Here is a 22,500-nt window from a genome sequence, read left to right on the forward strand (position 1 = left end):
TCTCTGAGATGTACTCTTTGAGTGTTGGTTTGTCAGGGATCATACTCTTTTTTGGTACTTATCTGAATATCAGGTCAAAAGAACCTTAATAACTTCAGATCATCGTGAAGTTCATACAATATAAATATGCCAAAATGTAAAATCTACTCAAAGCCGTATTCCATCCACATTAGTATTTTCTAGTCATAACGAGCAACGCTTTTGTCTCCCGAAAAAAGAGAGAGGCAGAAAAATATAAAATGTTTTCTGTAGGCCTCGGAAAGTACGAACTGGCAAGACCTAGTTTTAAGTCGTCATCTTCTGAAAACCATTCAAAACATTTTAACGTCCCCCTCTTTATCCATGTGGAAGGATGGAAGGGAACAACGAGCAATGTCTTACATGAAGGAATGGTCGCTAACAACTGCAATTCTTTCTTAAATCTTGGGTACAATGGACTAGACAAGAAATTTTCTTTGGAGGGAATTAGTGAAAGTGTCTGGAAACATGTAAATACGAATATTAGAGGAAGTATATGAACACTTTTTAAGAGAAAATAAAAAAAACATTGAATGCAGGCGTAAAGGTGTATTATTGAAGCTTCAGGAACTCCTATACTTTTTTTTACCTGGAATTATCCAAATACAGGTAAACACACACACACACAGATACAATAGACACGTGTATATATATATATATATATATATTATATATATATATATCTATCTATATATATATATATATATATAGATATATATATAGATCTATATATAGATATAATATATATCTATATATATAATCTATATATACATCTATATATATATATATATATATATATATATATATATATATATATATATAGATATATATATATTATATATATATATATACTATATATATATATTGTGTGCGTGTGTATTATGAATGTGTTTCTCACGTGTGTAGAATGAAAAAAAGCAGTATACTTCTTCAGTTTCAATTTCAATAGCTCTCTATTTTCTTTTAGTTTTAATCAATTATAATTCCAATGCACATAATGCTTGACAATATGTTACGAATAACTAACCCTCTAGATTTAATTTAACACTCTACCCCTCTCAATTACAGAATAAAACCCTCGCAGTATATACTTCCTCTCCAACCATGCCAATCTTAGGCCGCGTAGCATATTTTTTTTCCCAAGTCCTGGAAGAGTTTAGAGTGGGGAAAACTTAGGGGCAATCAAAGTGCGTGGAGCTGATCCATGACGTCACAAGCCACGCCTTTTAGCTACACTCGATCTCAGCTATTACTGCCAGTCACAATGCCGATGAGAAATTTCCCCATTTCACAATTTACGGCTTGTATGACCTATACTTTTAGTCAGATATATCTAAACATAATGCAACACCTTATTTCAACAAACAATATGTTCTTCAAATGAGATACACCGTGAATATATTAAGCGTTATTGGCTTCTCCTCTTGGTAATAGTGCTCAGTGCCTCTTAATTCCAACTTGCAATGTCAATATTTAGGGAAAATAAATATTTTCATCGCGAGTTGCTAAATTATATACTTGAAAATTCGTGCTTAATTCCATTTAGAAAGATTGTTTTCGATAACACATGGGATGAATCAAACATATAAAAAGATGGTAAAATTGATAGTAAAATTATGGTGATGACTTGTATGAGCACTACAGACTACAGACAGGTGGCCAAGGACTTCGCGGGCACTTCGACTCCATCAAGAATCTTGGACTTTGAAAGTGACGATTTTAAAAGCTGGAGCATGCAACGTTTTCCAGGGGCGTTTTTTTACTTACTGCCTGTTGTTTTCAGCTATAGAAACGTATTATGTTACAATACTAAAATAATAACTGTCTTATGCTTCAATGAAAATGAGGAAGATACAGTTTTGATGACAAATTTATGCATCCCGTAGGGGGGATAGGTGCCATCAGTACACCTCATTCGATGCAATGTAGGCAATTACTTAGGTTCTTTGCAGCGTGCCTTTGGCGCCTAGCTGCAACTACTTTTATTCATTTTACTGTTACCTCCGTTCATATTCTCTTTCTTCCATCTTATTTGTTCACCCTCTCTATCAATTGTTTCATAGTGCAACTGCTTTGAGGTTTTTCCTCCTGTAACACCTTTCAAACTTTACGTCATTTCCTTCAGCGCTGAGTTGGCCCGCAGTGCTTGGTATAATGCCAAAAAATCTATATGTAAAAAAAACCCAGTTTTTATGCACTTAATTTAGGCATACATTTTGCTACTGCGTATGAGCTTGGATGATAAAATAGTAGTATACTTTCTATATTCTACCGGGGGGGGATTATCCCTGGCTTTAATTAATTATTATACATGTTGAATATTTTGCATAAAATTTTCTGTTGAAAGGGTTAAAAAAAAAAAAAGTGTCATCCATATTTTATCTTAAAGCATATCGCAGTTCTAATAAAAATTTATGCATCAATTCTGCTCTATTTCAGCTTTAGTAAGTCTACAGTAACTCCGTAATTAGGTTGTATTCTGTACTCTTTATATTGCTAAAAGTATTACTGCTGATGAAAATTAATTTTGATCCTTTGCACACAATGAATGACAAGTACGAAGGTTTTGCTAAAAATATTAACATAATGAAATAATCAGTGTTATTGCTTGGTACACAATTAATTTTGGAAGGAAAAATCACGTAAGGGCTTGCTAAAAATATTCATACTGTTATATTATAACTTTTTATTTTTTTGTTTTGGTACACAAATGTATGGAAAGTAAAAATCAAAAGCAACAAAATTTTCAATAAAAACTTTTATATGATTTTTGTACATAATGAATGACAAGGATCAATCACGTAAGGTTTTATGAAACGTGGAATCCACTTCAAAAAAAAGGCAATTTTTTTTACTACAGTTATCATGTACACCTTGAAAACAACTGTATTCAGATTAGCTACTGACAGGATGAGTTTGTCACATAACTATATTTGGTCACAGTAGGCTAACTTAGATCACCAAAACAACAATGCCGTAGATTTCCTTAGGTTTCCTTAAGGGCACATTAGCTCTTGAAATAATTTAATCTGTGTCCTTGTAAATAGTAGGGACTATATCATTCTGATTCCTGTTCATGGCCTAGTAATGACCAATATATTGCTCTTATACAGTGCCCAGTCATGTACATTACTACGAAATAGCATATGTCCATAGTGTAAGCCTACATCCTCTCTCTATTTTTACCATCTTGTATATTGTTTGATTCATCCCATGATTTATCGTAACTCTTTATAAACGGCTTTAAACATGCATTTTCAAGTATATAATTTAGGAATTCGCGAAGTGAAAATATTATTTATCAAGAGGGAGAAGCCAATAACGCATATATATCCCACGGTGTATCTCATTTGAAGAATATATTGTGAAATTGAGAAGAAAGTATTTCTTCGGCATCGTGACTGGCAGCAGTAATGGATATGGGACTGAGGAGGGAGCTAAAGGCGTGGCTTGTGACGTCATGGATCAGCTCCACGCAGTTTGATTGGTCCTAATTTTCCTCATCCCTAAGCTCTTCCAGACTTGGGAAATATGCAGCCGGCTATTCACGCACAGGTTTACCTGTCAGTTAACCGAACTGGCGTTAAAACGTACTTGTGTACGGCAGTATATGGTCGGAGTCAGTCCACTCATCTGATGCGATGAACTGGTGGAATAACCCAAGTTTTCTTGACCGACTGACAGCTGATCGCATGTGTGGACGGGTAACCAACGATTTTATGACAGTTTGCTGCCAGGGATTTCGCCTGGGAAGGATCTCTGCAGCTCGGACCAGAATATGAATGAACTATGTTTAGGCCTAATTAATTTCATTGTTAGACGCTGCAACACTATTTGTAGACCGTTGTTAGTACAAATCATTTATTAAAAATATTTCCATGTGATAAATACAATTTTTATGAAAGGTGTTACTAGTGAAAGTAGGCTTCACGGTCCATTTCATAAATAAGTGAACCAACCCCCACGTTTAACCTTATATTCATTAATATTGCATGAGAATAGACATCTCTGTTTCACAGGGAATATTTAGACCATACTTTGTTACACCTTTTTGCTTCTTTCCTATATTGAAGTGAATTGCTGCAGCAGCTAGTTTATGTAGCTCCACCTGCTTATCACCCAGCAAAGTTTCCATCACTCCCATATATAGTGTGGGAGCTCACAGAGATTTGTATTACATCTCGAGTACAAAAGGTTTGATAGCTAAACTCATTAGCTGGTGTGACAGGGACCTCCGAATGGTCATTCTTAAGTAAAGCCGTTGGTGCGTTAAGTAGTTGAACTGCCCCCCAAAACAGGTTTAAATTACATTTTGGAGTACATCAATCAAACCTGTGAAAAAAAGTTTCGTTTTGACACTGTGATTAGAAATTTGCCATTCTTAAATGGTGCAATTGGTGCAAAACACATTTAAGAAGGGCCCAAAGAGGGCGCTACTGTCACATTTAAATCACAATATGAGTACATCAATGAAACCTTGTGGAAATATACCTTAGAGCTTTCTGATGAAGGTTCAGTAATTCTTAAGTGTCAAATCTGGGGCAAAAGCCATTTAAAAACGACCTAAAAAGGGTGATATTTTTTTGCGCATTTAAAACACGTCTTACATACATTAATGAAACTTTGTAGAAATATCCTTCAGACTTTCCTTATAAAGGATCAGCAGTTCTTAAGTTTCATAATTGGTGCAAAACCCATTTAAGAACGGCCTAAAGAGGGTGTTATTATTAGCACATTGAAAAGGCCTATATTCCCTTTCTTTAGACCTATATATTCACTCATGTCATCTCCTCCACATGTGGCCACACCAGTCTACTGTGAGCTTGCTGTATGAAAGATATTAACATAAGGTAGGGGTATGGTTTAGCCTATATACAGGGGATGGATGCATAATAATTGTTCAAAGAGGGGAACAAGCTTCTTAATCACTGAGGAATCAAGAATGATGATGTGTTGTTCGTGTTGACTGGTTAGTATTGTTTATCTTATCACTACTGTTGTTTCAACTGAATATATAAGCGATTCAGTTTTAGAATGACAGTACTAATTGTGCCTTTTCTTTTCAGGTGCTCGTTGTTATGAAAATTAGAGTTACATAATACCAGTATAGTGGCAACTTTGCTTTGTATGGAGGTTAGCCAGATAAGGTTAAATTATTGCCTTGGGCAGAGTAACAGAACACAATTTAGGTAATATTTTGCAATTAAGTTTAAATTTTGATAACCTACTACTATCATATTAAGATCTTTGTGAGTTTATGGGTTATTTAAAATATTAAGGGTTTGAGATCTTTTTTCGAGTGTCTCCAAATTGAGAGCTGAGCGTGTTCTACACGTTGCTGGATTATTATGTGAAATGAATTTAAAATGTCTTTCTTGAGCTGTTTATTTTCACATGAAAATTAGTCATTAATGTAGCTATATAGAATATGTTCTAGCTTAGAAGAAAGCCCTTTTAATTTCAGGTATTATGGAGTTCTGATCCTGCCAACAATGCTGTTCCTGGCGCCAGGCGTAACAGGTGTATTCTCGTGCTGGGAATCCCTTGGAGAATAAACAACGCTGTGATGCTTTACCCTTCTATGAGAAGAACTGGAGTGCTGTGCAATCCCTAACTGAGAAGAGGTGTGCAAAAGCCCAATTTCAGAAATCGGTTTATTATGACTTGGTTGTCAGATTGCCCGAAAGCCCAGATGAGAATGATGGTTATCATGTATCCTGCTACCAGACATTCATAGCCGTTACATCCACAGCATCAGCTTCTGGACATAGACCATCTGACGCTAGTGACAGGAATTTTCCAATGCAAGGTAAATGATGATGCTGAACCCTCATCATCTGGAATTCTTCCTCTCACTTGTATATTCTGTAATCAACAGAGAAAGAAAAGACTTGGGGCTATTGAACTTTTTGGATCATGTGAAACAGAAGCAGGACAGAGGATTCAAGAGGCTGTTGAACTACTTCAGGATACAACTGTCTTTGTGACAGTCGTTGGTGTAGACCTGGTGGCAAAAGAAGCTAAGTATCATCATTCATGCAAGAGCGCAGTCTTGCTTGCAGCCAATAAAACTTCTAATACTGAACAGAAAAAAAAGATGACTTTCCACAGAAAAAGACAATAATTGCTGTGAGAAATATCCATGAATATGTCAATAAGTTTGTAATTGATGACAAACGTGCAGAACTGTTGACATTCGTTATTTGGACTTTTGTTCATCTGTTTTAAATGTGCAAAAAATTGCGCCCTTTTTAGGTCGTTCTTAAATGGCTTTTGCACCACATTTGACACTTAAGAATTACTGAACCTTCATCAGAAAGCTCTAAGGTATATTTCCACAAAGTTTCATTGATATATTCATATTGTGATTTAAATGTGACAGTGACAGTGGCGCCCCCTTTGGGCCCTTCCTAAATGTATTTTGCACCAATTGCACCATTTAAGAATGGCACATTTCTAATTACAGTGCCAAAACGAAACTTTTATCACAGGTTTGATTGATATACTCCAGAATGTAATTTAAACCTGTTTTGGGGGGCAGTTCAACTACTCAACGCACCAACGGCATTACTTAAGAATGACCATTCGGAGATCCCTGTCACACCAGCTAATGAGTTTAGCTACCAAACCTTTTGTACTTGAAATGTAATACAAATCTCTGTGTTCCCCCAGACTAATAGTGTTGCCATGACGAAGGCTAGGAGAGAAATAAAGGTAATAACCTCAAATTGACTGTCTGACTGACAGTTCTGCTCTTAATGTGTGGGCGCTCATCCATCGAACGGTTGTGGGTGGATACCCAACCTTAGATTACATACAAGACCAATTAGATATTCTTTGTTGAATAGATAAATATGAATTTTTCATATAAAGGTGTACAACAGTAACAGATAAAGATATGAAGTATGTTCGAGAGCTCCAGATATGATGAGCCTTATGAAATTAAAACTGTTACGTGTCACAGTGATTGAGTTCTAGAGTCTGATTAAAATTTTGTGTTAGAGTCAAGAAGATTTTTTAAAAGAAAGATTTTGAACGTTGCATCTAAAATTCAGGATCTTCAAAGACTTAATGAAAGTAAGTTATGACATCGTGGAATAAGTTTTGCTCTTTCTATGTGTAAATTGTTCAATATTGTTTCAATTCATAATGGACATGACTTACCTTAAGAAATAAATAAATGTAAGTAGTGCGAGAACCCACTTTTTATTTTGGCAGGCAGCAGATGCTAATTTTAGTGTCCAGTTCAGACTTTGATGAACTCATTGGCTTCTCAAGAAGGCAAACTCTTTAGGGAGAAATCTCCTCCAGATATGCCAGCACAGGAGGGGGGGGCTTAGCTCCTGCCAGGCTGAGGAGCATTTCAGGGAAAGGCACTAGCCATATGGGTGGGGCCAAATTTTTCCTAGGAGGCTGATCCCTTGATGGGGACTCTTTATCCCCTTCAGTGAGTTCTTCCTCTGGAGCTGTCTTAGCGGGAGGGAAGCGGGGCTCTTGCTAAGTCGAGAGGCATCCCTAGAAGTAAGCCTCACTAGGGCTAAGGCTTAACCCTTTAACCATGTAGTACGTATATATATGTAGCGCACCAACGCTGCCTAAGCCGTTTAGTACGTATATATACGGGGAGGAGATATTTTGATCTTGACATTTAGTGCTAATATATGCGATTGATTTTTCCTGGTTTCTTTCAAGGTAAATCCTCTATAATGGTCTTTCGACGCAGGGGGTAAAAGGACTATAATCCTATCTAAGCCAACTTAGCATTGGTCGTGAGTTGTTTACTTCTCTGTTTTTCTTTTCCAGCTCTAGCGCAAATGAAAAGCGAAAAGTATGTAATTGTAGTTTATTGACATTATTCCCACTGAAACCTAAAAAACAAAACTATACTGGAATGTTACAGATTAGATTATAAATTTATGTCACATAGCCAAGCGATCCAACATACAATTCATTAATTCATAAAAGTCAAACAAGAAACCTAAAACAATTAAGAGAATAATATTACAATTCACAGAATAGATTAATATTTTTTAAAAATGTCAATTTGCTCTGCCTGAGCACCTTCACCCAAAATATCAGCAAGAGTCTTATTTGCCAGACAAACAAGCTCTACATTTGTTTTCAAAATGAGGGCACTCCACCAAAATATGCATCACAGTCAAATCCACATGATAGGTGGAACAGTGAGGAACCTGCCAATCTGCTCCACCCATCATTAGATACCTGTGAGTATACATATTAAGTGTGGCCAATACGCAATCTAGCTAAAATTATCTTGGACCTTCTATCCATCCGGCTATGAGGACAAGGATGAACAGTAGGCCTAATCGACTTTAATTTAAGATTATTATCTAAAGTAGACCAGTGGGCCTGCCACTGGTCTCTACAATAAAATTGAATGGTACTTTTAAAATCAGAATCAGGGATGCCCATGTTGGAAATGTGCCTAAAGCTAGTTGCAGCCTTAGCTACAATGTCGACTCGCTCATTTTCCAACAATTCCAACATTGGACAGAGCCCACAACAAAACCTATAGAAAACCTCTTCTATTAATTAAAAGATAAACCCAATCTTGTACCTCTTGCACTAAAGGGTGGCAAGAGACCAGGCTTCTAAGAGCGGATAAAAGACTCAAAGAGTCGGTAAAAGTGGTAAAAATCTTGTTAGTACAAGAACTATAAAAAATATATTTAATAGTAGTCAGAACTGCCAGCAGTTCAGCTGTAAAAACAGAGGAAGCTTCTTTTTAATGATATTATCACTTGTCACTACTTAGCATCGGTCGTGAGTTGTTTTCTTCTCTGTTTTTCTTTTCCAGCTCTTGCGCAAATGAAAAGCGAAAAGTATGTAATTGTAGTTTATTGACATTATTCCCACTGAAATAAAAAAAAAAAAATGTACTGGAACGTTACAGATTAGATTATAAAATTTTTGGCACATAGGCAAGTGCAGAAGCCGAGTGGCCATTCAGTGCATATATATCTTTAAAATAAAGACATTATCACAGATACAAATATGCACACAACAGATCCAACATACAATTCTTTAATTCATAAAAGTCAAACAAGAAACCTAAAGCAATTAAGAGAATAATATTACAATTCGTAAAAAAGATTAATATTTCTTAAAGATGTCAATTTGCTCTGCCTGAGCACCTTCACCTAAAATATCGGCAAGAGTCTTATTTGCCAGCAAACAAGCTCTACATTTGTTTTCAAAATGAGGGCACTCCACCAAAATATGCACCACAGTCAAATCCACATGATAGGTGGAACAGTGAGGAACCTGCCTGTCCGCTCCTCCAATCATTAGATACCTGTGAGTATACATATTTAGTGTGGCCAATACGCAATCTAGCTAAAATTATCTTGGACCTTCTATCCATCCGGCTATGAGGAAAAGGATGAACAGTAGGCCTAATCGACTTTAATTTAAGATTATTATCTAAAGTAGACTAGTGGGCCTGCCACTGGTCTCTACAATAAAATTGAATGGTGCTTTTAAAATCAGAATCAGGGACGCCCATGTTGGAAATGTGCCTAAACCTAGTTGCAGCCTTAGCTACAACGTCGACTCGCTCATTTCCAACAATTCCAGCATTGGACAGAGTCCAACAAAACCTAATAGAAAACCTCTTCTATTAATTAAAAGATAAAGCCAATTTTGTACCTCTTGCACTAAAGGGTGGCAAGAGACCAGGCTTCTAAGAGCGGATAAAACACTCAAAGAGTTGTAAAAATGGTAAAAATCTTGTTAGTACAAGAACTATAAAAAATATATTTAAGAGTAATCAGAACTGCCAGCAGTTCAGCTGTAAAAACAGAGGAATTAGATGGAAGCTTCTTTTTAATGATATTATCACTTGTCACTACAGAACAACCAACACCAACAGAACCCTTCGAGCCATCAGTATATATATATAAGAATCCCATGTTCAGAAGAATGATCCAAGAAATTTGCCTTCAACTGATCACCCTAATTGGGCTGATCTCAAAGTACAGTCTATTCCAAGGAGGAAACTTTGAGGGCAAAATTTCAGCTACTGCATGAGGAAGTGATCCCACCTCGGTGGCAGACCTTGCTAATTGAACTTCAAGCAGCTTTGGCAGTCTAGGTCTATTTGGGGCTCTATCAGTTGGTTCTTTAATGTACTTATAGTTGGGGTTCACCTTTGACGTAAGTACTCTTGATATGCATCTCAAGCCTAATTCCTCCTTATGGATAAGTAGTGGGGGAAAACCTGACTCAACATATATGCTTTCCTCTGGTGAAGTTCTATAGGCTCCTGTACAAATATGTAAAGCCATATTATGGACAACACTTAATTTCTGCAGTGTTGTCTTGCATGCACAACCATAAACTTGACAACCATAATCAATTTTGCTTAGGCATAAAACCAGGTACATCCTCAAAAGGGTGATTCGATCTGCCCCCAATTAAAATTTGACACTACTTTAAGAATATTAAGATGAAGCTTCACATTACGCACAACTTCACTGACATGTTGAGTAAAAGTTAATTTCTTATCAAATGTAACGCTTAGATACTTAATGCTATCTTCATAAGGTAAAATGGAATCATTTAAAAACAACGTAGGGATCTCTTCCACTCCTCTTAATCGACAAAATCATATAGCTTTGGTTTTTTTCTGGTGAAAATTTTAACCCTTTAGCACTGGTCCATAATGTTGCAGCATTAATAGCAATCTGGATTTTTGACAAGCCACCCCGACAGGAACTTGTTCTAGTAGACCGATGACAGGTACATTAAAGAGTGTTGGACTAAGGACGCTTCCCTGAGGTAACCATTCTTCTTGAGGCTAAGCATAAGAAATCTAAGAGCCCACTCTTACTTTCAGGTAACGTTCTGACAAAAAAACTAAGACAATAGAACAAATTACACACAATTCCCCAGTCAACAAGTTGCATAAGGATACCCATTCACCAGGTAGTGTCGTAGGAACACTGCAATAGTCTGATTTTGCACAGCATAAGCATTCTGTATCTCCCGAGTAAGGAACATCAAAGGGTCAGAAGTATTTCTATTTTTTCTAAAGCCAAACTGCCGGTTAGATAAGAGATTCTTTGACTCCAAATACCACACAAGTCGAGCATTGACTATCCTCTCATATATCTTGCTAACACAACTAGTTAGAGCAATTGGCCTATAATTCTTAGGAACGAAGGAATCTTTAAAAGGTTTTAAAACATGTAAAATAATAGATATCTTCCAAGACTGGCAAAGTTCCTGAAAGCCAAAAACTGTTTAAAATGTTTAAAAGAAATTGTTTTGTACTTTTATGCAGATTAAAAATCATTGTGTACAGTATATGATCTTCCCCAGGAGATGTTGGGGAAGATAACGAGATTGCATGATCTAATTCTTTCATGGTGAAAGGAGGATTATACGACTCTGAATTTAAACTAACAGGCAAAACAACCGTGGTACTGTACCTAATATTCCTGAATGCAGAGGAGTAGTGTAGGGCACTAGATATACTCGAGAAATGCCTACCAAAGGTTTCTACAATTTCTCCAGAATCAGATTTGAGGAAACCATCAATTTTCAATATAGGCAAAGGAGATGGGAAAAATTTCTCTTGCAGCTTTCGGATTCTGTTCCAGACTAATGACATAGGGGAATCATATTTCAATTCACTTATGTATCTAATAAAGGATTCCCCCCTTGCTTACTTAAATGTTTTCTTTTGCTTAGCAAGAGCTCTTTTATAGATAATTTTATTGACTAAGCAAGGATATCTATGATATCTCTTGTAGCAAGTTCTTGTTATCTTTCGGCTCAAGGCAAATCCATCACTCCACCAAGGTAATACAGGACACCGAGGTTTACCAGAAGTTCGAGGAATAGACAACATGGTACCACACAACAATATACTAATTAAATACTCATAAGCAGATGTTAGGCTCTGAAAATCATTTATCCCCTGATCAACTTCGGTAGATTTTTTGAATAATCTCCAGTTAGCCTCTCCTACCTTCCATTTGGGTAAACATGGAGATGGAATATTTTTCATATACGTTAAGTGAATTGGCCAATGATCACTGCCATGATCATTCTGGTCTACTACCCACTGGTAATCTAACCTCAAAGACGAAGAGCAGATAGTGAGGTCAATGGCTGAATCAGTATTGTGAAAAACACCACGTCTTGTAGGGGAACCATCATTCATTAAAATGATGTCATTTAGGCCAAGCAGTTGTTCTATTATTAAACCCCACCGGTCACACTTTGGCTCTCCCCAGAGGGTGTGCTTGGCATTAAGATCCCCCATCAGAATGAAGGGTTGAGGAAGCTGGTCTATCAATGTCTGTAGATCATTTAATTCTAGCTGACGGGGATTACCCTGCAATCTATTTTCTAATAATGGATCAAGGTATAGAGAACAAATATTGATCCATTTATAATTGAAATTTTGAACTGCACAAGCCTGCAACACAGTGTTCAATTGAACAACCCTGTGATTATCGACTTCCAGACTATGATGCTTGTGCCTCCTTGATCACGTACACCTATCAGGGGTGGAGACCTATGAAATGAATAATCAAAACCCAAGTAGGGAGTGTGCTCTCCCAACTTTGTCTCCTGTAGACACATCGCAGATAGATTATGTTCCTTAAACAGAGCCTGAGCTTGCTCTATTTGGTATAAAGCCAAGGATGTTCCACTGCATGGGAGCCATTATTTAGAGGATGAAGGGATCTTGAAATTCTCAACTAATTTAGGAATGTGTGTCCTGGTGAAAGAGATCTTATCAGTTTTACCAGTACTTCTTGATCTAGATCTAGGTGTTACAGATCTTTTAGATGATGGGCCTTCACTTGCCCTTTCAGTTTTGCTTTTGTTTTTCCTATGATGGCTGAGTGAGCGTGAATGAGGTGAAAAGGGAGAAAGGGCCCTCTTCTGACGAATAAAGATGGCCTCCATTTCCTCACTGTCATCTCCACGGTGCAGTGTTATGTCAGGATCAGGTGAGGGCTCAATGTCAGGCAATGTTCCTGACAGAGAGAAGTTGTCAACATATTGAGACCCGGCTTGAGCCCTTGAACCAACAAGGTCCCCTGGCTTGAACTGAGTCTCTGCAACATGAGAAGGACCACCGGGGAAGGCAAGGGGAAACCCCATCGGAGGGGGCGTGGGAAGCCCCATCAGGAGGGTCACAGGGTGCCCAACAAGAGGGTGCATGGGAAACCCCACCAGAGGGGCCCCGGGGAGCCCCACCAGAGGGGCCCCAGAATTAGCAGTATTCGATTATTGTGCCTTCAAGGCAACTGAATAAGATTTCTTTTCCAACAGATTCTTGGCCTGTCCCACACTGATGTGTTTGGCAATAGATTTTAGTAATGCCTCTTGTTCTTTCTTGAATGCACTACATTTCTTATCATGGGCTTGATGTTCACCCTAACAGTTCACACAAATTACCAGTCCAGAACATTCCTCGTGATTCACAAAGTTTATTCCTGGTACAAACCTTAGAGGAGTGTCCAAAACCAAAACATTTAAAGCACTGGAGCACTCTCAATCTATAAGGTTGAACTTTCATAATTTCACTGTCAAGAACATTGTCTGATGGCAAAAAAGAACTTACAAATGTTAAAATAAGTATTGATGAGTGGGGCACTTTGAAAACCTTCCAAACCACATCTGGACACATTTCTAAAATTTCTTCCTTGTCCATTTCATATAAGTCTCCATTAAAAATAACACCCTTCGCATAACTAGAATTATAGTGAGGTTTTACTTCTTTTATCATACCCTCGGGATCAAGCTTCAAATTGAGGAGCAGAACCAATTGAACATCTGTCTTGGTATGAACTAAAAAACTATCACTCCCAAAGCGAGTTACTTCTGGACTCCCAACATTGCTGTTCTTCTGCCTAACCAACCTCTTCACCTTGAAGAGGTTGCCTCTCTCACCATGTGTTGTAATAATTAACCACTTAGCTGGGTCTGGTGATCTGGAGGTTTTGCTTATTCCACAAGGACCTTTAGTTTCATTTGGTGGTCTATAAATGTCAAGATACCTAGGGACCACTTCCGCCTCTACAAGGCCAACATTCATAGAATCTGACCTGAACTCTCTGTAGGCTCCGTGAGCTTTCAATTCATTGTTGAAAAATATCCAGAATTCAAATAAACCATATTTTTTGCGAAGTCTATTTCATAATTCTTTAATGTTCCCAAATATACAAAATTCATTAAATAGTGTCATAATTCCAGTCTAAAGGGACTGGTTTCACATACAAAATGGTAGTAACATGGGTATCATTTGAAAATGGCTCCAAAGTCACAATGGAGGAATTACCAGAATTTTCCTTGTTCTTATCCTTGCCTAAGTCGTCAATAGAAGGTTTTACGTAAATAATGTCTCCATGAGAAGAAGAATTGATAAATCTTCCAGGTAGGCCACCACCCACCATGGAGCCACATTTAGAGGACAGTATTATCCCATATAAGGCTGCCCTAGGGATACCACCCGGATATACACCCCACCTTCAGTGCTTAAGGCGTCATGATGTCCATTGAGATCAGACCCAGCACTGATGGCAGGGTTTATAGTGCACACAGAAACACTGTGCAGAATACCATTCCGGACAAGGTTGAGTTAATCTGCCATCACTTGAGGAACCAATAATAGCATTCTTTTTTATCGCATTGTTTCATTTATTTTCATCTGTGAATCTGGGCTAGACATTGGGAGTTATTATGATTTATTTAGGTGATAAGAAACTACATTATCTTCGCCCTACTTTTTTTTATCAAAGCAGTTTACTAAATGATTTCAATTCTTCAGATTTCAGTTCATTTTACGTCTTCAAGGTTAGATACGCAGAACCTAGCATGGAAAGATGTGGTGGCATGTTGTGACATCTACACAACATCCAAACTTAGGCAAAGTGGCAGCATCTAAAACGTACTACATGTTCATGGTAATTTTGGTTTGACTATGATACGGATAACTGGTGAATACAGATTTGTACGATAGCAAACATAAGTTGATATTGAATGAAATGAATCGGTGGTTGTTGTTTACAGCTCCAGTTACCTCCAACCCATGACGAATTTGATGTGCTTGCTATTAGGGTCTGGAATAATAATGAACCCTTTTGAAAGATTCCAGTTCCTTCTTTCATTGATGATGGCCAGTTCGGAATTCCCTTGTCGATGGTCAAAAGTCACAGAGAAAGTAAAAGTCGTTTGCCTGTACAAAAGGGAGATCTTTAAATCCGCCATTGCCCATGAAACAAGGAAATGGAATCGGTCAAAAGGACTATGGATAATCCGAAGCAGCATTCTCTAACTAATGTTCGAGTGGTTCCACCCACGAAACTCGATGCAGGTGGAAGGAAAGGAGAGATGAAAACAACAAACAAAAACTGATCATTACCTCTATGCATTGATATAACATACACTCACTCACTCCACTGGCTCTGAGCCTCCATGGCTCTTTGACGCTGCTTCAAGAATATTCCAATGACCATGGTCCTGTGCAACATCCCACCTATGCTTTGGACCATCCACTTTAAGCTTTGCCATGTCCCTTTTTGTTATCAGACCATCTCATATGGGGTCTTCCTGGAGGTCGTCTGTCCTCTGGTTGTCCTCTAGTAATCTGGCTTATCAGTCTACCCTCACGAGCCCTGGCCACATGCCCTGCCCACCTCAGTCTTTGAGCCATAATTGTGCGTGTTATCAGGGGTGCTTTTGTTATTTCCCCCAGTTCATTATTATGCCATCTCCTCTATTGCCCCATCTCCGCAGCAAAGACCGATCCACATATCCTTCTCAAGATTCGATTCTAAAACACTTCCAACCTTCATTCCAGATCCTTTGTCAGCCTCCAGGTTTCACAACCATACATTAACACCGGTCTAATAATGGCTGCATAGGCCTTCACCTTTGTTCTCCTTGATAAGATATTGCTCTTGAGAACTTTGGCTAAAGCCCAACTACATTTGGCTGCTGCTACTATTCTTTGTTTTACCACTTCCTCTACTCTATTTTCAGCTGTAACTGTTGATTCAAGGTATTAGAAATTCTCCACAGCTTCCAACTCCATGTTTCCACACCTGATGTTACCCAGTATCCTCTTTTGCCTTGAAACTTTGAAGATTTTGGTTTTAGCCTCATTAATTCCAGGCCAACTTGATTTCCAGCTTCTCTAAAAATACTTATTTTTCTATCAGTTTCCTGTATGCTTTCACAACAAAGTCGATATCATCTGCATAAGCTAATCTATCACACATAGCCTCCCCAAGATCTACTCCATTACCTTGTGGTGTTTGTCTTATGGCCCATTCCAGCAATAGGTTAAACAAAATCGTAGACAGTGCGCATTCTTGCTTTAAACCGCTGTCAACTTCAAAAGGAATGTGGGAATTATAAAGGAATTTGTCTCTTAACTGTTGGATATACGATTGTTACTAAACTATTATATAATAGACTGAAGAGACACAATAAGACCATAGTAGGGGATTACCAAACAGGGTTTCGAGCGTCTAGATCAACCATAGAACAAATATTTATTGTAAGGCAGACCCTGGAGGAATACTGAGAATATGATAAATAGTCCTGGCATGCCTTATGGAATATAAATAAATTAAACAGATTTTCCCTCGCTGAAATTAAAGTGTACATAAATATCTCTTTATAAAAGTAAAGCCAAAAAGAGACAAATATTTAAAGATTAAGCAAATCATTCATTTCCGGCTAGCCAAACCATTACTGAGTCACTTTAAATTTCAATGAACAGCTAAGGTGAGAAATTCTAATCTCCCGATCAAAAAATCTTATATGCTAAAAATGTACGTCAAATAGATAAGAGCAATTTCTCAGAAAGCGAACATAACATGCACTTGAATATTATAATTCGCAGTCTTCATACAAAGTTCAGCAAAGTATGATAATTCCAGGAAAAATATTACAATTATGTACTGTCATTGGGGGAGCGGGTGCCAATGGCCTGAGTGACTCCCCCAACTATGCCGGCTACGCCCATGGCCACGTCCATATTTTTCAGTATGGCCGATTCGACATGCAGCCAAAACCCAGATGTAGCCTAGGGTCATTGAGACAAGAGAAAGGGAAGTTAAAACGGAAGAGCTTAACCCTCGAAAAATTCCCAAAACTTCAGTGCAGGGTAAAAGAGATTAGTTTGAGTTTTCTGTGGACTGGCGTTGTAACAAATGCAGTCATCACCAGCCTGGAAATAGGGCACCAAACCGCGCAATCGCATTTTTTACAGACTCTCAGCGTTGATTTGGACATATCAGCGTCCTAATTCTTCTATTAGTTACGATGGTTATCAGTCATTAATAATTCTGTATATCTTCATTTAGTGAGACAGAAGCGAGGACAGGAAAATCTTTGCTAGATAGAAAGGAACTGATTATAAGATGGGTATGAAATGAGGGAAAAGGTAAGAAATATAATCAGGGTGATACGATATTTTGAACATTGGCATTTTCGGAGAATTCTAGCTGTACATAGGTAATAGGTATAAAATCATCTCATTTTGTAAATCATTATTTGGCTTTTTACCCAATGGAAAACATTACTAATCTGATTCTCTTTGGCAGGCAACGACGTGACTCTCTGGAATGTATCATTCTATATACAGCTGCTGTTAAAGAGAAATCCTCTTTTTGATTAAATTCCTTAATTAGATGAAGTGATCATATTAAAATGAAGATAAAATTATAATTTTCCCTTAGTTTAAAAGGTATTCTGCCTCTCTGTCTGTTTCACAAGTATTCTTTGGGACACGGTCTCCGAAGCTTGAGTGTATGCCTCCATACTTTATAATCATAATACTACACGTCAGGCTTCGCCTTCCGACATACACTTCACGAATATCACAAACTCCAGACTCAGTCAATCTGATGAAGGCGTTGAGACCCTCTCTTCAAGAGGCTTGCATATTATAACCTGAGGGATAAATGACATGACAGTGGTTTAGGGTAATGGGCATTATCCACGGAGCCTCCCTCGTCTTGGTCTCTGCACTCAGCAAAACATCAAATTAACAAAGTTTATAAAAGAGATTGATAATTCCCTAAGATATTCAAATGGCTGTTTCAATGTCCTTGTATCAGCTATAATCATAGTCCATTCTGTCCCTTTCTCTGCCAATTGCCAGATCCACAGTTTGTCATGTCTTTCACTTTGTTTGTCATTGACCCATGATAAACCTTAGTCTTAGTAAGCTATTGCATTATTGCAATTTATCACTTTCTATGTTTACCACCTCTTTCGTTGATCTATGACGACATGACATTAATGTAACAAAATGGCCAAGGACGAAATCGTATTCCTTTTGGCCTAACAAAGCAACACAGATGCAACTTTCGATGAACGCTTTTCAGCAGAGTTTGATGTAAATCGAAGCTGCATATAACCACATTTAAAATTACCTGAATGTCCAATTAAACATTTTTGAGCCCACATCCTCCGATATTCGGGCTACAGCGTTATTATTCAGTAATGCCAACAATGACAAGTAACCTTCATTTTTTGTTTTATAGAGAAAGTTGGGATTTTAATTTTCCATGATTTAATTAAAAAATTCTTTGTCATATAAGATTCATCAATCTCCAAATGTCAGTTTTATTGTGGATGTCTGAGCAATTAGGAAAGAGAGGAATTCATGTATTCATAATGTGAATCATTTCAAAATTCATTATCTCGTTTATTTCATTAATTGACCTTATCATGAGGCATCCATTACAGAGCACAGACTGTTTTTATAGGGCAATATTTCGTCTTTAATAATAATAATAATATATATATATATATATATATATATATATATATATATATATATATATATATATATAATATTATATATATATATATATATATATATATATATATAAAATATATATATATATATATTTATGTATGTATATATATATATATATAAATATATATATATTTTATCTATATATATTCATATATATATACTATATATATATATATATATATATATATATATACTATATACATATATACATATTGATTGTTTTATGTGAGCTATAGGCCAGTCACAGATTCGTAATAAAATTTTTATACAAAAAAAAACGTATATAAAAAGTTAATTTATTTCACCCATAGTAAACAGTTTTTCTCACTATGTCTACCAAACATGAAAAAAAAAAAAAGTTTCCCAGTTGTCCAAACAACTCGACCATAACGAGAGAGAGAATTACTTCACCACCAAAATCATATCCTCTTGAGAACAAAATGCAGGTCAATCCCTTTTCCATTATCCTCTAGTCTCATATTCCCTCTCCATCCTAATTGCCCTTCTAAAAAACCAACCTTCTAACCAAGTACTTTTCTCTCCTAAAATGTTCGCGAGAAGGGCCAAATCTTTGGCCAGTGTGCAAACGAACTCCCCCTTCTTTTCAGGGAAAGCTTTAAGAAACAAGTCCCACCTTCAAGGGGCAGGGCATGTTTTGGGGGCCCCAACCAATGAAGTGCCATCGCATCTTGTATTTCCATACGCCCTATAAAAGTCCCAGTGCTCAATGGCCAGCAGGAATTTCCATTGGCACGTCTCTAAAGTTGCTTTCCGAGGTCGGAACCGAATGGCGAGAGCTTCAAGCAGTCAGTTGCTGTACAGGTCATCGCCCTTACGACAATCCCCGAGGCTGCAGCTCTCTCTCATGCACCTGCTCAGCTCCAAGCAGCGTCCTCTGTGCTGCTCGGCTCCGACGACTCGACGAGCATTATTGACCACGGAGTCCCTGCTGTGCTCCATGGAAATGCTCAATAAGAGAGTGGAAAGGGGTATTGTTAGAGGGTACAGGCTTCAGTATGGAATAAAAAAGGGGACGGGAGAGGAGGCTTGACTAAGCCCTCTAAGATGCTATTAGTGCACAATACACTTGGATTAATTGGCTTTTAAACTGTCACCAGCAAACTGTTCAGTACAGTACCTGAACAGTGGACTTACCTTCTTTGCTCATAAGGAGATTAAGCTGTTTTTGTAAGGATATTTGCTTCGGGTAGTGTAGCGATTCCAAGAATGTTACAGTTTATTCAATCTTTAACAATATGGATTTGACACCAACAATTGAAATATGGGTGGGAAGTGAATATAAAAAAAGCACACACACCATGAAACATTAATCCACAACCTTATTGAAAAAATGAAATATTTATTCCCCTCAACTTTCATTTAATATGATACAGATCAAAATAAATAAAAGCAGTTATAAATAGGGGGAACAGGTTCGAAGATAGAGCAATTCAAATATGTGACTGGTGAGTTCGTGATATATCCTCTGTGGCTGGGGCTTCAGCTGAAGAGGTGGTTTTGACACGGTGTGAAGATGTCACAGAAAGGTGGATAGAAACTCAGCTGGAGAGATGATGCTGGCGCGATGACATTAGTGGCTTCAGGATGGGACAGCAAATGTTTCCACCAGAATCTGGAGATTCCTCAGATGGAGAGGAGGAAGGGCTGGCTGCATCTCCTCGTCACAGGCATCAGAACATTGCCTGTGCGACCTCTGGTTCCATTGCTTGTTATCTATGTAGTGGGCAATTCTATGAAAGGTTACATGCCAAAATATGGATGGGGCTAATGATAACATAGGCGATCATCATCTGATAGGCTCTTCAAACAGCCCATTCGATCTGTCATATAAGAAGCATCTAGAACCTGCACATACATGACAAAATCTTGCTCCAATATGGTGCAACTCACAAACTGTGTTATATTGGAACCATGTGGCTCTTTTTCCAACAGGAAGTTTTCTTTGGTGATTTAATGAGGTCATGAAACAATGACATATGGGTGATGACAATGTCTGGACAACATTGGGCTGGACGTCATCACAATAGTCACACATTGGGAAAGGGATTTTTCCTGTTGGTATGATTTTCAACTAAAATAGCTACTAGGCCATGACAGTGGGGGAAATAAAGGAGCTGTGTCCATCAAACTCCTGTAGTGTGTCGGTAAAATAAGAGTCATGGAGTGTAACATGTGTGTGTATGCACTGTCCCTCCAATTGTGCACAGGGAGATAATGGACTGTGCCACCAAACTCTTATAGTGTGTCGGTCAAACAGAGTCCCTGAGTGTGATGTGTAGATATGTGTAACGTACCTACTGTCAGTACAAGTATTCACATTATTATTTCAATGATTATTCCTAATCTAGGTATCCACTGTTAAAGTGTTTTCTCTTTTAATTTTAAATATTTTTAACATAAAGCTTTTTGCAATTATATAAAGAAACCGCTTCTTTTGCTGCAGCGAATTTTTGTGTTAATGTAAATGTTCCAAGGCTCGAGGGGGCATCCATGTGAAAGTAACAGATGTCTTAATAAGTGTAACGTTTATCCATACCATGTTGAAATTGTAATTAATTTTTTAATGGTTAACGTGAATTGGAATTTTGTTCCAGGTTTATCTATTTTTTTGTGTACTGTATATTTTTTCATTGGTACACATATTACATTGCATGTTATTTTTTTGTCACTTATATCCATCAACCTATTTTAATTTTTTATTTTTGCATATTTATGTGTTATGTGGTGTTACGCTTTAATTAAATGTTGGTTGTCTTGCAGTAAACCTATCTTTATTTTGTAATTCATTTCTTTTCTTCCTGCCAGAGATCCTCCTTCCCAATTTACTTCGTGACAATATTCATTTTTATTAGTTACTAATTATCTAGAGTTAAGCCACGGAGGCATTCTTTCGGATTCCACTGCTGCCAACATTGTTACAGCCTCGAAGAGGACTGTCTTTTAACTTACCTCGAAGAGGTATCTTGGTTGAAATCAAGCATGCAGAACATTTTTCCCCTCTTTCTCTCTCATCCTTAAAAAAGGGCATCTAAATCAAATCCTGGATTTACAAATATTTAGAAATTATTTAGGAAATCTAACATGGTACTATTAATTAAGGAAGCAGATTACAAAACCAAACTTCAAATAAAGACCATGTTGAATAATAATAATCATAAAAAGAAAATGGTATATCAAACAGAACATGGAGAATCCAACAGAAAAGCAAAGCTTAATCCCTTTTCTCCCCATCACCATTAACTAAGTCATACTAAATTATCCGAGTCTATGACACTTTTTCATAGGTCACTCTTCCACTTTTTCCATCGACCGTTTTGAATTCTCATTTAACCAGGAGCAGAACTTCCCCAAACCATCATGGGCCTCTCGAAATATTCCTGGGAACAAATGAAACCATCACTATTAGACCCCCAGCTTAAAACACACTATTCATATGAAATAAATGTTGAATAAGCACAAAAATTGCCATAACTAAGATAAAACCAGTAACACTTGTTAAAGGTTAGTAAGTTTAAAGTTAAATGTGTTCCCAACACACAGACGTCCAGGCATTAATGATTATCTAAAAGGAATAAAAAACTCTCCACCACAGCCCTCGCATCTCAGCGATTTCATAACTAACTTAAGCACATAAGTTCCGT

General features: G+C 37.4%; 1 protein-coding gene across 1 annotated transcript in view; it reads left to right on the forward strand.

Moving 5' to 3' along the window:
• Positions 1 to 20,443: 20,443 nt before the first annotated feature.
• The window catches only part of LOC135211476 (uncharacterized), a 44,930-nt gene continuing 42,873 nt past the window's right edge, over positions 20,444 to 22,500 (forward strand). The window contains exon 1 of the mRNA XM_064244786.1: positions 20,444 to 20,543. Within this exon, the coding sequence (XP_064100856.1) occupies positions 20,444 to 20,543 (100 nt within the window). The remainder of the gene's footprint in view (positions 20,544 to 22,500) is intronic.

Source organism: Macrobrachium nipponense, chromosome 19, assembly GCF_015104395.2.
Source record: "Macrobrachium nipponense isolate FS-2020 chromosome 19, ASM1510439v2, whole genome shotgun sequence".
Classification (NCBI taxonomy): Eukaryota; Metazoa; Arthropoda; class Malacostraca; order Decapoda; family Palaemonidae; genus Macrobrachium; species Macrobrachium nipponense.